This window comes from Podarcis muralis, chromosome 2 (genome assembly GCF_964188315.1).
Source record: "Podarcis muralis chromosome 2, rPodMur119.hap1.1, whole genome shotgun sequence".
Lineage (NCBI taxonomy): Eukaryota > Metazoa > Chordata > Lepidosauria > Squamata > Lacertidae > Podarcis > Podarcis muralis.
Window position 1 is genome coordinate 122578814 of NC_135656.1, and position 15287 is coordinate 122594100.

General features: G+C 44.1%; 1 protein-coding gene across 3 annotated transcripts in view; it reads right to left on the bottom strand.

Moving 5' to 3' along the window:
- The window catches only part of LOC114592524 (alpha-2-macroglobulin-like), a 63197-nt gene extending 57632 nt beyond the window's left edge, over positions 1–5565 (bottom strand). For 2 of the 3 annotated variants that reach the window (XM_077923097.1, XM_077923096.1), the window contains exons 1-2: positions 5381–5563; positions 4062–4239 (exon numbers count right to left, since the gene is read on the bottom strand). In XM_077923097.1, the coding sequence (XP_077779223.1) occupies positions 4062–4239; positions 5381–5475 (273 nt within the window). In that variant the 5' untranslated portion in view covers positions 5476–5563. Of the gene's footprint in view, positions 1–4061; positions 4240–5380 lie in introns of all 3 variants that reach the window. The other variant, XM_077923098.1, reaches the window with a different exon arrangement.
- Positions 5566–15287: the final 9722 nt, after the last annotated feature.

Here is a 15287-nt window from a genome sequence, read left to right on the forward strand (position 1 = left end):
ATAGCGTACAGCTTGCCCACTGGTAGCTGGGCTCCCGGGAGTAGGTTAATTTGACAGTCAAAGGGTCTATGCGGGGGCAGTCTATCTGCTTCCTTCTCACTGAAGACGTCACTCAGGTCGGCGTATTGTCGGGGTATTTCTCCCTTTTCCCCCACCGCCATCCCTGCAAGACTGGCCCTAGCCAGCCCCTGCATTCCTCTTCCCTTGCAGTGCTCTAGGCAATGAGCTGACCCAAAAGAGACTGTCCGCTGGTGCCACCCCACTAGCGGGTCATGTAGCGCCAGCCAGCTCATTCCCAAGATGATGGGAGGTCCCGCTAGTGTGGCTACATGAAATGCAATGACTTCCATGTGCCTTGCCACTCTCATTGTCATGGGGACCGTCTGTTGGTTTACTTCCCCTCCCAGCAGTTCCCTCCCGTCAATCGTTGTCACCTGCAAGGAAGGACTTAAGGGCAGCGTCTGTATCTGGTGCTCTGACGCAAACTCCTCACTCATGAAATTGCAGGAGCTGCCTGAGTCTAATAGGGCTTTTATTGTGAGTGGATGTCCGTTGGGTAGCTCTAGCAGCACCTCTACAACGAGAGCAGCTCTTGGGGGTTCAGGCTTGGGCACGTTCACTGATCCTTGGCCTGACTGCTGTGCCCTGTCGCTGGCAGCCAGGCGTTGGCTTTTACCTGCTCCTTAACCCCCTCCTCCTCACTCCCCACAGCCCCCACCATTCGTTGCCATCCCTTCCTTTGCGGGCAGACCCTGGCAAAATGTCCTGGCTGTTGACAGAGGAAACATTTTTTGGCGCTCTTCCCCTCCTTCTTCCGCCCTTCGTTAACATTTGAAGTTCCGCGCGCACTCGCCCCTCCAATCTCCATCGGTTCCACTGGTGGGGAAGGTTGCGCCGGCATCTCAGGAATGCGGAAATCATTCCAACGCTCTCCTCTCCCTTCCCGCTTCTCCAGAGCTCTCGCCTCCTGGCACGCTCCAATCGCAAGCGCCGCCTTGGTCAGCTGATCCATGGACTCCGGACGGGGCGTGCGGGAAAGTTCATCTTTCACCGCTGGGGCTAGGCCTTCTTCAAACAGCATCTGTATCGGGTCCGAAGACAGGTCCCACCCCAATTTATGTATAAGCATGGTAAACTGTGTCCAATACTCTCGGACTGATTGATTTCCCTGTTTGCACGCCATTAACTGTCTGCGTACCACGCCCTGTTCAATCTGGCTGGAAAACATCAAGTCCATCGCGATAAAGAATTTCCTCAAGTCTTTAAAGGCGTCATTATTCGATGCCATCAGGGGCCTCACCCAATCTCTAGCCCCTCCCTCGAGGTGCCCAATCACAAAAGCCACTCTCGATTCCTCATCGGCAAAGTCATCAAATTGCAGGTTCAGTGCATACTGCATCTCTGTCTTAAAGGCTTGGTAGCTCCTTGGGTCACCCCCGAATTTCTGTACCAACCCCGGTTCCTTCCTTGCGATGGGGGTGGGTTTCCCCTGTGCATCCTGCGCCCTCCTTTCCTCGAGCCGCGGAGTTAGCAGTGCCAGCTGGTGCTCCAAAGCTCTGTTTCTCTCCTCCAGAGTTGGTCCCTCTCCAGCTCCTCCTGCTCCTCCGGCTCCAGTTGGGTTGCTCATGATGCCTCTCTTTTGCACAAGCAGCGTCAAGGACTGACGGATTGCTGTAATGGGACAAGGGGGCTGCTCGTGCGTAAGCGTTTAAGCCCTCAAAGCTTTGCCATCAGTCCCTAAACTCTCCCAGTCCGAGGAGCCATGGGTGCATGGCTACCTCAATCGCTGGCAGAATCCGTCAGTGGGCGCTCCGGAATTTACGCCAACATAAGAGTTCCTTGACGGAAACTCTCCTTCTGGATTCTCTGCGTGACAGTTTCCTGCGCGGAGTAGGCGTCCACAGCGGAGGTCCTGAGCCCTCCCCGCTGTTCTCACTGGAAGCATCTTGGAGCCATTCCTCCGACTGAGTTTCTGCAGGAACTCTCCCTCTCCCCCTACTGGTTCCTTCCTCAGCATCTGAAGCTCTCCTAGCCTCCTTGAGCCCTTCCACCACCTGACTCTCCGATGGCAGTTCCCTGACAATACCTTTAATCAACTGGTCCCTTCTAATCATGTTCAGCAAAACCTCCAGAACCGATATAAAAAGCAATGGGGAAATTGGGCAACCTTGTCGTGTCCCTTTTTCTATTTTAAATTCTTCCGTCACCACATTGTTCACAATAAATTTTGCCTTTTGTTCTGAATATATTGCACTTATACCATTTTCAAAACCTTGGCCTACCCCCATACCCTGTAAATTCTTTTTCATAAAAGTCCAAGAAATGTTGTCAAAGGCTTTCTCCGCATCCACAAATATCAAAACTGCCTTTGTATTTATATCCTCTTGCAATTTCTCTATGATATTAATTATATTTCTCACATTATCAGAAAGGTGTCTTCCTGGGAGAAAGCCCACTTGGTCTTTATGTATCTCTTCCACTAATACTCTTTTTAGTCTTTTAGCTAAAATGTCCGCAAAAAATTTGTAATCCACATTAAGCAGTGATATGGGGCGATAGTTCTTATGCTGAGTCTTTTCAGTCTCTGTTTTCGGTACAAGTGTAATGTATGCTTCCTTCCACGACTCTGGTGCCAATTTCCCCTGCATTATTTCATTACAGACTTCTTTCAAGGGTTGCACTAACCATTCCTTCAAAGATCTGTAATATCTAGAAGTCAGTCCACCCGGGCCTGGAGATTTACCCAATTGCATATTCTGGATGGCACCTTCTATCTCCTGTTCAATTATTTTATCACTCAGCATTAATTTATTTTCTTGAGAGATTTTTTGTAATCCGTTTTTCTTCAAAAATCAGTCTAAGTCAATTTCTCTCTGTGGCCCTCGTGTATATAATTGTTTAAAGTACCTCTGGAAACAATTTCTGATCTCGGCTGTGTTCTGTATATTCCTTCCTTCCACTTCTAAATTTATAATTGTATTTTGTTTTTGTCTTTTTTTCATTTGCCAAGCCAACAGTTTCCCACATTTGTTAGCTGACTCAAATGTCTTTTGTCTCATTTGTTTAATTTTCCATTCAATCTCTTGGTTTGTTATTTTCATGAGTTCCACTTGATATAACTTTATTTCTCTCAAAATCTCCTGCGACTTGGGTTCTGCTCTCAATTTTTTTTTTCACCTTCCTTTATTTTCTCCAAAAAAATTTCCTTCTTCTCATTCTGGATTCTCTTTTTTAGTGCATTCTGTTGTATCAAGAACCCTCTCATAACCGCCTTGCTAGCATCCCAGATTAATTTTTGTTTAAGGTTTTTGGCATAATTTTAGCCACAACTTTATTAAAATGCAAACAATGTGAGTGGTTGCTTAGGCATTGGTTACGACTACCTGTCCCTGCCCAGGGACAGAACTGACATCCGCGAGCCTGCGAAGTCAGTAAGGGGAAACATTTTATGGGGAGTAGACGGAGTTGGGTGCCAGACCCCCACCTCTCCCCAAATGCTCCCAGGGGCTCTTGTGTGGCCCTATCCCCCTTGACAGGGGTGCGGACAAAAGCGTGGTGAGCCCCTGGATTCCTTTAATGGAAACCCTTGCAGCAACAACACTGGAGGGGCAGGCACAGCCAATCCATACCCCTTCACCAACCAATTTTTCCTAAAACCAATGCCTAACCGCAACCTTGCAAGTTGTGACAATTTGCTACGCAGTAGGCAAAAACCAAATGGCACCAGCCAATCAGCCAAATGGACAAAATTCCTACCAGGCCCCTGCCCCAAAAGCAGACGACCCCATGACAGGCATAGCAAGGTCAAACACAAAAAACACCCTAAAATTAGGGAGGGTGGGCAGGTGATCCGATGCTTGCAGCGAAAAGAGGAAGCAGTGAATATATTCAACCCAGGCTGTGACTCAAAGGCAACATCAAACTCTCCAAAGCAACCTGAGGAGTCCAATCACACTTTGGGCCGACCCAACCAACTTGCCCAGCAACAGGGGTGTCTGGTTAACCCCACCGCAACCCGTGCTCTCCATGAAGGAGAACATGCTCAAGTGAGAAAAACTCACCTGGAATGGGATGCACTGGAACGGATGTGTCTTGGACACCACATGGCTGGTGCGAGTCTCTGCTAGATTTTCCAGGGTGATGTTCACCGTCACTGACTTGTTCAGGTGGCTCACATGGACACAGATCTTCTCAGAGGTTTCTGCCTGGAGGACAAAGGGTACCAGCACCAAGTGATGCCTGGGGGGGAAAGGGGAATGAGGACATAGAATCATAGAATCTTAGATATATTTTTAATCTTTGTTGGAAGCTGCCCAGAGTGGCTGGGGAAGCCCAGCCAGACGGGCGGGGTACAAATAATAAATTATTATAATAAATTATTAATATTAGAGTTTGAAGGGACCCCGAGGGTCCTCTAGTCCAACCCCATGCATTACAGAATCTCATCTAAAGACTCCATGACAGATGGCCATCCAATCACTGCTTAAAAACCTCCAAGGAAGGACAGTTCCCCAGGGAGACCATTCCACTGCCCAACAGCTCTTGCTGTCCGAAAGTTCTTCCTAATGTTGAGTTGGAATCTCCTTCCTTGTAACTTGAAGCCATGGGTTCGAGTCCTACCCTCCAGAGCAGGAGAAAACAAGCCTGTTCCTTCTTCCATGTGACAGCGCTTAAGATAGCTGAAGAGGGCTATGGCTCATTACAGGTGGCTACAACCCATATTGTTTTGTTTAAGATGAGACTTTTATGTCCCTTCCAAAATAATAGAAATGCAATACCGCGCAGAGTAGCACCGAATACAGCAAGAGTACTATTAGCCCAGAAATGGAAGCAAGAAGAAATTCCGACGAAAGAAGAATGGCAGACGAAATTAATGGACTATGCAGAATTGGACAAAATGACAGAAAGAGTTTGAAACCTGCGGGACCAGAGATTTACAGAAGATTGGAAGAAGTATATGAATTATTTGAAGAGCAACTGTAATCAACAAATTACGCTAGTAGGACTACAAGAAGTTTTGTAAGGAGAAATATGCAGTGTTGCAAAGTAGAAAAAGATAGAGATACTGGTTATAAGTTTGAAATGTAATAGGAAAAATAAGAAATGCACGCTAAGATTGGAAAATTTTCAGACAGGGCTGATGGAAGTCAAAAACATTGAATAAGATGTAAAAGTATGTTTAATTATTGTTGAAAATGGGATGTTAAAAAACTAATAAAAAGAGAAAGAGTAGTGCCAAATAGAAAAGAAATTTGGTCCCTTTCCAACTCTACAATTCCATGGTTCTAATTTATATAATTAAGCGAATTTTCTCTCGAGAAGTTTGTGGAAAGCACAGGGAGAGGAGGGGAAGGGGAAGATGTCTAGGCAAGCAGCTTACGGTATTGTGCTAGGTGCCGAGAAGTCCCCCAGAAGAAGGAGCAGCAGGAAGAGAAAGGCGCTGGGTCCTCCAAGAATATGGCCCTTCCCCATCATTCAGCCGTGGGCAAGCGAGATGGTGGCGGCGGAGGCTGGCTCTCGGCTGCTGCTCTTGCTGCTCCCACATCGACCTTCATACTGGCTCTCTTTGCAAGGCGGAGGAGATAAAAGAGGCCAGGGGGCTGGGACTGTGCTGGAGCAACGGGGAAGGGAAGCCGCAACACCCCACAGAAGGTGCCTTTGCCAAGCAAACAGAGTAAAGAGGTCACTGGCAGGGCCTCCTACGCAAGGCAATGGCCTGCATTTCAACCAGGTGCAGGGAAGCAACGCCAAGTGCCGGGAAGAAGATTTGCTTGGCCCCAGATTTATCTTTCTGCAGAGTCACGGAATTGTAGGGTTGAAAGAGACCGAAAGGCTCATCTGGTTCATTTATTACCACAGTGGAATCTCGGTTTTCAAGCATCTTGGAAGCCGGACGTTTCGGAACCCGAACGCCGACAACCCGGAAGTAAATGCTTCTGTTTTCAAACGCGCCTCAGAAGTCAAACGGCTTCCAAGGCGAGTTTTTCAATTTTCTCAGTGAAAATTGCCGGCAGACCTTTGTGTCTTGGTTGTCGAACGTTTCGGAAGTCGAACGGTCTTCTAGAATGGATTATGTTTGACAACCAAGGTTCCATTGTATAATAATAATAATAATAATAATAATAATAATAATAATAATAATAATAATGAATTATTTATATCCCGCCCTCCTCAGCCGAAGCCAGGCTCATTATTATTATTACCTTTTATTTTGACAAAGCAATAATAATAAATAAATAAAAATAAAAATGTGCACCCCACCACTGAGACCATTCCATTGTAACTATCCAACCTCCCAAAATTTCAGCACCTCTTTGCGATGGTTTGACCCCTTTCCGTTTTAACAGTACAAATTCTACAAATACCTTCCTCAAAATAATTTATCCTGCATATTCCCCGTCTTACCTTAATAGCACATGTTAATTTCTCATGAATGGCCAAATCCCACACCTCTTTATACCATTCTTCCGTTTTATATTGACTTTCCGCTTCCTAGCTATAATAAGTCGTGTAGCTGTCAGTAAATTTGTGAGCAAGTCCTTCCTAGACTGTGAACCTTCCACTCCATGGTAAATTGATAATAAGGCTACCTTTGGACATTTGGTCAGCTTTAACCCAGTGCATCTAGCCCACTTTTATGTGTTTTATGAGAGCCAGTGTGGTGTAGTGGTTAAGAGCGGTGGACTCAAAATCTGGGGAACTGGGTTCGCGTCTCCGCTCCTCCACATGCAGCTGCTGGGTGACCTTGGGCCAGTCACACTTCTCTGAAGTCTCTCAGCCCCACTCACCCCAAGGAGTGTTTGTTGTGGGGGAGGAAGGGAAAGGAGATTGTTAGCCGCTTTGAGACTCCTTAAAGGGAGTGAAAGGCGGGATATCAAATCCAAACTCTGTTTCAAGCGCTCTATTTCTCCAAATATCTGGCACAGTGGAACGAGGAAATTTATGCAGTACCAGACTCCCTCCATCATCAAACTCACTCTGAAAATGGGCTATTTGCAGTAAGGAAAGTGATGAGGAAATACACCGGGAAATGTGGGGCAACCATTGCTTGACTCAACGCTGTATTGCCTTCTCACAAAGAAGTGAACGCTCAATAAACAGGTAGTACGAAAACAGCTCTCCTCTTAAGGTGTTCAGTGACTCTTTTGTAAGGGCCTTTTCACCCTCTTCCAGGATGGACAGGTGGGGCTGTTCACTGAAGCAAGGAAGTGGAAGCGTCAGAGTTTAGAAATATCTAAAAAATATATATCTGCATGGTGCCTAGGGAACAACTTGCACCTTAATATCAGCAAGACAAAGGAGATGGTGTTTGGACTTTTGGAGGAAGAGAGGAGAACTAGCCCCCCTGTACATCGGGGAGGGCTGTGTGGAGAGAGTCTCTTCCTTTAAATTCCTAGGAGTTTATCTCAGTGAAAATCTTACTTGGAAAATAAATACAACCCATGTAAGAAAGCCCAACAGAGACTCCATCTCCTCAGAGTATTGCGGAAGAACAATGTCCATCAACATCTAATGATCTCCTTCTACCGGTTCACAACAGAAAGTGTCCTTTCATACTGCATCACGGTGTGGTACGCTGGTTTGACATCATCTGATAGGAAGTGCCTACAGAGGGTGAAGCAAAGTTCTTAACCTGAAGCACTATTTCTGGGTTAGCAGAGTGTGTAACCTGAAGCGTATGTAACCTGAAGTGTATGTAACCCGAGGTACCACTGTAGTATTTGTGTGGCTGTTGTTGCATATTTGAATAAGAATTTTTGCAGTCTTGGTATATCCACTACTGTAATACCAAGTAGGAAAGCTCCTGGTTTTTTAACAAATGTTATTTTAAACATCTTCTTCAATTCATTATAAATCATTTCCCAGTACTTCTTAGCAATTTTGCAATCCCACCACATATGAAAAAATGTCCCTTCTGCTGATTTACATTTCCAACACTTACTTACTTTATTTTTATACATTTTTTCTAATTTTACTGGAGTTAGATATCTGTACATCATTTTCATATACAGTGGTGCCTCGCAAGACGAAATTAATTCGTTCCGCGAATTTTTTCGTCTTGCGATTTTTTCGTCTTGCGAAGAACGGACTTTGGAAAAGCGTCAAAAATCACCAAAGTCTTCAAAAACCTCAAAAAAGGCTACCACACGGCGTGCTATGAGTTGCTCCTCGAAGTGAATGCACGGTTTTAAGAAAAAGGAAACAAACTTGCAAGACAAAGGAAACAAACTTGCAAGACTTTCCTTTAATCGCCACACATGCAGTAAATTTTATTTCAGTCTTCCACCTGTATATTGTGTCCCACATCTTGTGTCCTTCATTCACAATTCTCAGTGAAGTGTAGGTGGGTTCCCACGAGGCAAGACACAGTGATGACAGCAAGAACCTTTATTGAACTACATAACTGGGAAACAGGGGCAAAGCAACTGCTTATATACAATCCTGAAAGCCTGGGCCACTCCCACTCCCAACGTGATTGGCTGTCTAAACTTCCAAACTGTGAATCATGACTCAGAGTTCAAGGGCCAATGGCAGAGGCCCAAATCCTGAAATGATTCTGCGGTACCGTTTCTCAGTTGAGCAGGGCTTGCACTTCACACGAGGGGAGTGGCGATGGTCACAGAGGCCGGTGGGGAGCAATGCAGCGGCAAAAAGGGCTGAGTAATGTTTGCCAATGGAAGGAGGTATAATAATAATAATAATTTATTATTTATACCCCGCCCATCTGGCTTGGTATCTCCAGCCACTCTGGTCGGCTTCCAACGGTATATTAAAATACAATAACCTACTAAACATTAAAAGCTTCTCTAAACAGGGCTGCCTTCAGATATCTTCTAAAAATATGGTAGTTGTTTTTCTCTTTCACATCTGGTGGGAGGGCATTCCACAGGGCGGGTGCCACTACCGAGAAGGCCCTCTGCCTGGTTCCCTGTAACTTGGCTTCTCGCAGTGAGGCAACCGCCAGCAGGCCCTCGGCGCTGGACCTCAGTGTCCGGGCAGAACGATGGGGGAAGAGATGCTCCTTCAGGTATACTGGACCGAGGCTGTTTAGGGCTTTAAAGGTCAGCACCAACACTTTGAATTATGCTCAGAAACGTACTGGGAGCCAATGTAGGTCTTCCAGGACTGGTGTTATATGGTCTTGGCGGCCTCTCCCAGTTACCAGTCTAGCTGCCGCATTCTGGATTAGTTGTAGTTTCCGGGTCACCTTCAAAGGTAGCCCCACATAGAGCGCATTGCATAGTAGTCCAAGCGAGAGATAACTAGAGCATGCACCAGTCTGGCGAGACAGTCCGCGGCCAGGTAGGGTCTCAGCCTGCGTACCAGATGGAGCTGATACTGCAACATGTTAATGGATCATTAGTGCCTTGGCCCTAAAGTTAGTAATTGCAAAAAGTCAAAAGGCAACCCCCCCTTCTTTTTTGTTTTTGTTTCTGTGTAGATTCTGTTTGTTTCTTTCAACCGTGTTGGAAGAGATGGAACAATGAAACAAAAGGCAAGAAACGTACCATCTAGGTAAACTTTCTCCAGCGTCAACATCTCTAAACCCAGTTTGAAGTGGCATGCAGTGGTGGAGCTTCGGGGGGCGAAGGGCAGGCGGGGGGCAGCCACAATGGCACCCTACTGGGATCATGCTGCCGGGGGCGGTGCGCTCCCCCTGCACTCCTCTTCCTCCGCCAGTGGTGGCATGGATTTTTTTATTTTAAAAAATGTATAAAATGCCCACAGATAAACATGCCCTCTGTCCAACTTCCAGGGGCTGAGGAGCAGCTGGCAAGCCTCCCTTCAAAGACGAGACAGTTGCCATAGACCATGAGTAGGCAAACTAAGGCCTGGGGGCTGGTTCTGGCCCAATCGCCTTCTAAATCCGGCCAGCAGACGGTCCGGGAATCAGCGTGTTTTTACATGAGTAGAATGTGTGCTTTTATTTAAAATGCATCTCTGGGTTATTTTTGGGGCATAGGAATTTGTTCATTCCCCACCCCTCAAATATAGTCTGGCCCCCCACAAGGTCTGAGGGACAGTGGACCAGCCACCTGCTGAAAAAGTTTGCTGACCCCTGGCACAGACCTACCTGCTTCCAGTAAAAAAGCAGCCAAATAAAAGATTATTTGCGCAATTTTCTCTGGGAGGTAGCTCAGCCTTCACCCGTTGTCTGGAACAAAAGGGCAAGCAAATATGAATGGGGCACATCATTTTGATTCAGGTTCTCGTGAGGAAAGAGTGTAATCATTTACCCAGCCTGCCTTCCCTCTCTTTGCAAGGCCTTGCGGCTTTGTGTCTCAAACAAGTCACCGTCCTCAGTCACAGTGAGAATAGGGAAGTGGACTGTATATTATCCACCCTTCATCCTATGGGCGTAGCTGGGGGGGGGGGCAGCTGCTCCCCCCCCCCAAAAAAATCAAGTCAATAAATAAAAATACTTAACTAAAAGTAGAAATAATCAGAATATTTGAAATTGAAATGCTCGCTGAGATACCACAATCTCCCTTCCTGGCAAGAATTTTCCTAGAAAAAGGCAGCGCTTGCTTTTATTACATAATAATAATAATATTAATATTAATATAATTTATTATTTATACCCTGCTCATCTGGCTGAGTTTCCCCAGCCACTCTGGGCGGCTCCCAGTCAAGTGTTAAAAACAATACAGCATTAAAGATTTAAAACTTCCCTAAACAGGGAATGCATGCAGCCTATTGTTTCATCCTTCGTTGAAATGTGTGGGGCATTCTCTGCAGAACGCCAGAATTTAGGATACTACAGCCGTGGGTCTAACTGGCCATCTCTCTTGCTCAGCCATGTGCCAATTGTACCGCAGAGCAGTCATTCAGGACCTAGCAGCGTATAAAGACCCGGCTAAGGTCAACAATGACATGGGCTTTGCTTACTGAGCGTGCACAGGAAAACTGCATTGGAAATTGAGAAGGAAGTGTTGAAAAAGTTTCTCTCTTTTAAATTTAACTTCTTAGGTTTCAAATGAAAATTTTGACAGGGTTTTTTTCCTGAGCACTTGGGGTCAAAAGAAAGTACCGCATTTTTCTATGTTTAAGACGCTCCCATGTGTTTTGAGGGACTCCAAATTAAGAAAGGAGGCAGGTGACGCTGTGGTCTAAACCACTGAGCCTCTTGGGCTTGCCGATCGGAAGGTCGGCGGTTCGAATCCCCACGACGGGGGGAGCTCCCGTTGCTCGGTCCCAGCTCCTGCCAACCTAGCAGTTTGAAAGCACCCTAAAAAGTGCAAGTAGATAAATAGGTCCCGCTCCGGCGGGAAGGTAAACGCCGTTTCCGTGCGCTGCTCTGGTTCGCCAGAAGCGGCTTAGTTGTAGCAGGAAACACCCCCTCCCAATCATTCAGTTTCTACAAACTTCACACACACTCACACACTACATACACTACGCTTCTGTTATAAATTCATAGAAAGTCAACCATACATCGGATTTGCACTGTTCCACTTTTATTTTACTCCATGTAGGAAGGACTACAAAATGGGGAAGGTTTGATACAGGGCAGCTGAAATATACTCAGAGTCGCAAAGTGATTTCATGCTCTTTATTCAGCTCATAGTGGTGAGGAGGAATGAATGAATGTCCCCTCAAGTTATCTGCTTTATATACATTATTTACACAATGGGCTGCACATGATTGGCTAATTCCGGAATTCTACTGTAAGCCAATCAGGTTGTGGATTCACTTCAATCTGGAGCATGATTGGGTGGTTCTTGCCAACCAATCATACTGCTGCATTGTTCTAGGACCAATCAGACTGCTGCATTCTGAATCCTATTGTTCTAGGACCAATCAGACTGCTGCCTTTTGGATCCTATTCGACTCAGTACATAACAGCAGCCATAATCCTTGAGCATGCCAGTACATACACAGGAGCCCTGCCCAGTTGCTATGCCAACCCTGATGGTCTCAGACAGAAGACCATCAACAACACAACGGAGGACTGCATACACAAGTGGATTCAACAAGACTACTGTATAACAAAAGAACAGTGATTGGATTCCCCCTCAGGGGGCAGGAAACTGCGACTACCATTTGTCTTCTGAAAATGACTCATGGGGAGGGGGAGAAGGGAACCAGCCAGGTGACAGGACACTCAGGTTACCACCGCAACTCCTCCCTCAACCCCTCCTTTCCGTAATGTATGCATGATGTTTCTGGGGGTGGGCTTGACCTACAGGATGGGAATTTCAAAAGTTTTTATAAGGCCTTGCACACCATTTTTCTGTGTCTTTCCTCTCTCCTGCAAGTGAGGGGAGCACCCTGTTGCAACAGTCAATAAAGGCCAAGCCTACAGGCTGCTGATTTGCTCCAATTTACTCTGGTTGGTGTCTTTACTTTTTGTCCAAGGGAGCCCTCGGATTTTTCCGGTAACAGTACTGAACCCGGCTAATCCTACACTGACCACAACACTCTGGCGCATTTCCTTTCTCTCCTTCGAAGTTAAAGCATACCCTCATGGGGTCACGAAGAGTCGGACATGACTAAACGACTAAACGACAACAACAACAACAACTTTTATGGCATGCAGACAAATGTGCATACAAGGTTTCCGTACACCTGCCTTCAACTATTTCTTCCCAGTAATAAACATGGAAAAGTGAAGATAAGACCCTCCTCATAACATGCGAAAAGTACTAAATAAATACAAAGCAGCAGCAGTAGTGTTTGTTTCATTTTTTAAAAAAAGATATTTATTAAAGTTTTACAAAGAGAAAAAGTTACAAAATAAAAACGAAGAAAAAAGAAGAATACAAAAAATACAATGAAACATAGGGGAACAAATGCAAAATACAGAGAAAATAAATAGAAAACAGTTAAAAACAAATCAATCTTTTCATATCTTAAATTTCATTTACTTATTTCCCTGACCTCCTCACACCTCCCTTTTTTGTATTCCAGTTCACATGGTTAATTCAGCAAATCCTTACCCTCTTTGTTTTTATCTTAATTTCTATCTCTTAACATATTATAACTTTATATTTTCATCCGTTATCAATCCATTTTTACATATTCTTTTTAACCTTGTTGCTAAGGCTGCTTCATTTCAATCCGACATCATTTTAACATTCATTAATTTTACAATGTTTCTGCAAATAGTCTTTGAATTTCTTCCAATCTTCTTCCACCGACTCTTCTCCCTGGTCTCGGATTCTGCCAGTCATTTCCACCAGTTCCATATAATCTATCACTTTCATCTGCCATTCTTCCAAGGTGGGCAAATCTTGTGTCTTCCAATACTTTGTGATGAGTATTCTTGCTGCTGTAGTAGCGTACATAAAGAAAGTTCTATCCTTCTTTAACACCAGTTGGCCGACCATGCCCAGGAGAAAGGCCTCTGGTTTCTTCAAGAAGGTATATTTAAATACCTTTTTCATTTCATTATATATCATCTCCCAGAAAGCCTTGATCCTTGGGCACATCCACCAAAGGTGAAAGAATGTACCTTCATTCTCTTTACATTTCCAACACTTATTATCGGGCAAATGATATATTTTTGCAAGCTTGACTGGTGTCATGTACCACCTGTATATCATTTTCATAATATTCTCTCTTGAGGCATTACATGCCGTAAATTTCATACCTGTGGTCCACAACTGCTCCCAGTCAGCAAACATTATGTTATGTCCAACATCTTGTGCCCATTTAATCATAGCAGATTTAACTGTTTCATCCTGTGTATTCCATTTCAACAGCAAGTTATACATTCTTGATAGTATCTTAGTTTTGGGATCTAACAGTTTTGTTTCCAATTTTGATTTTTCCACCTGAAAGCCAATTTTTTTATCCATATTATAAGCCTCCCTTATTTAATAATAATGAAGCCAGTCTCGCACTTTATCTTTTAGTTTCTCAAAACTCTGCAATTTCAATTTGTCACCTTCTTGTTCCAAAATCTCCCCATATTTTGGCCATTTAGCCTCCATATTGAGCTTTTTCTGAGCCTTCGCTTCCATCGGTGATATCCACCTTGGGGTTTTATTTTCAAGTAAATCTTTGTATCTTGTCCAGACATTAAACAATGCTTTCCTGACAATATGGTTTTTAAATGCTTTGTGAGCTTTAACCTTGTCATACCACAAATATGCATGCCACCCAAAAACATTATTAAAACCTTCTAAATCCAAAATGTCTGTGTTCTCAAGAAGCAGCCATTCCTTCAGCCAGCAAAATGCTGCTGATTCATAGTAAAGTTTAAGGTCTGGCAGGGTGAATCCACCTCTTTTCTTTACATCAGTTAGTATTTTAAATTTTATTCTGGGCTTCTTGCCCTGCCAGACAAATCTAGAAATATTTCTCTGCCACTTCTTGAAACAGTCCATCTTGTCCAAAATTTGCAATGATTGAAACAGGAATAACATTCTTGGCAACACATTCATCTTTATAACAGCGATTCGGCCTAACAAGGAAAGCTTCAAATTTGACCATATTTCTAAATCCTTTTTCACTTCTGACCAACATTTCTCATAATTATCTTTGAATAAATTTAAATTCTTAGCGGTCATATTAACCCCCAAGTATTTAACTTTCTTAACTAATGTTAAACCTGTCTCCTTCTGAAACCTCTCTTTCTCAATCGGTGTTAAATGTTTCTCAAGAAGCTTAGTTTTTAACTTGTTCAGCTTAAGTCCTGCCACTTGACCAAATTCCTGAATCAGATCCAATACCCTTTTAGTACTAGATTCTGGCTCCTGTAATGTCAATACTAAGTCATCTGCAAAAGCTTTCAGTTTGTACTGTTTAGCTCCGACCTGTTTACCTTTAATCAGATGGTCCCTTCTGATCATATTGTAGTGGTTGTTTCAGTTAAGTGATAATAATTCAGGTTCTGTGCTCAAACACCAAACAGATCATTTGCAATATTAGTTGGAGGCACTAAATCACTAAACCTTGCTTATCTGAAAACAAAAATTCTTTTCAGGCCAAAGTCCTTTGGGGAAGATAGCAAATTTTGAGCTTGGGGAATCCATACCCACTCACAGATCTAAACTTGTGTCAGTAAAAGGCCCAGAGTGGCTGGGGAAACTCAGCCAGATGGGCGAGGTATAAATAAATTATTATTATTATTATTATTATTATTATTATTATTATTATTATTATCATCATCATCATCAGAAAATTGATAACCTAGAAAACTTGAACACATTTCTGTCTCCAAACGACTATACCCCTTTGCAGTTTGTCTAATCCTGCCAATAAATTTACAAGCTTCCTAACACAAGGCACAGACCACCCAATTAGGTTTTAAAATACAGTGTGTCTTAAATTACCTTTATATC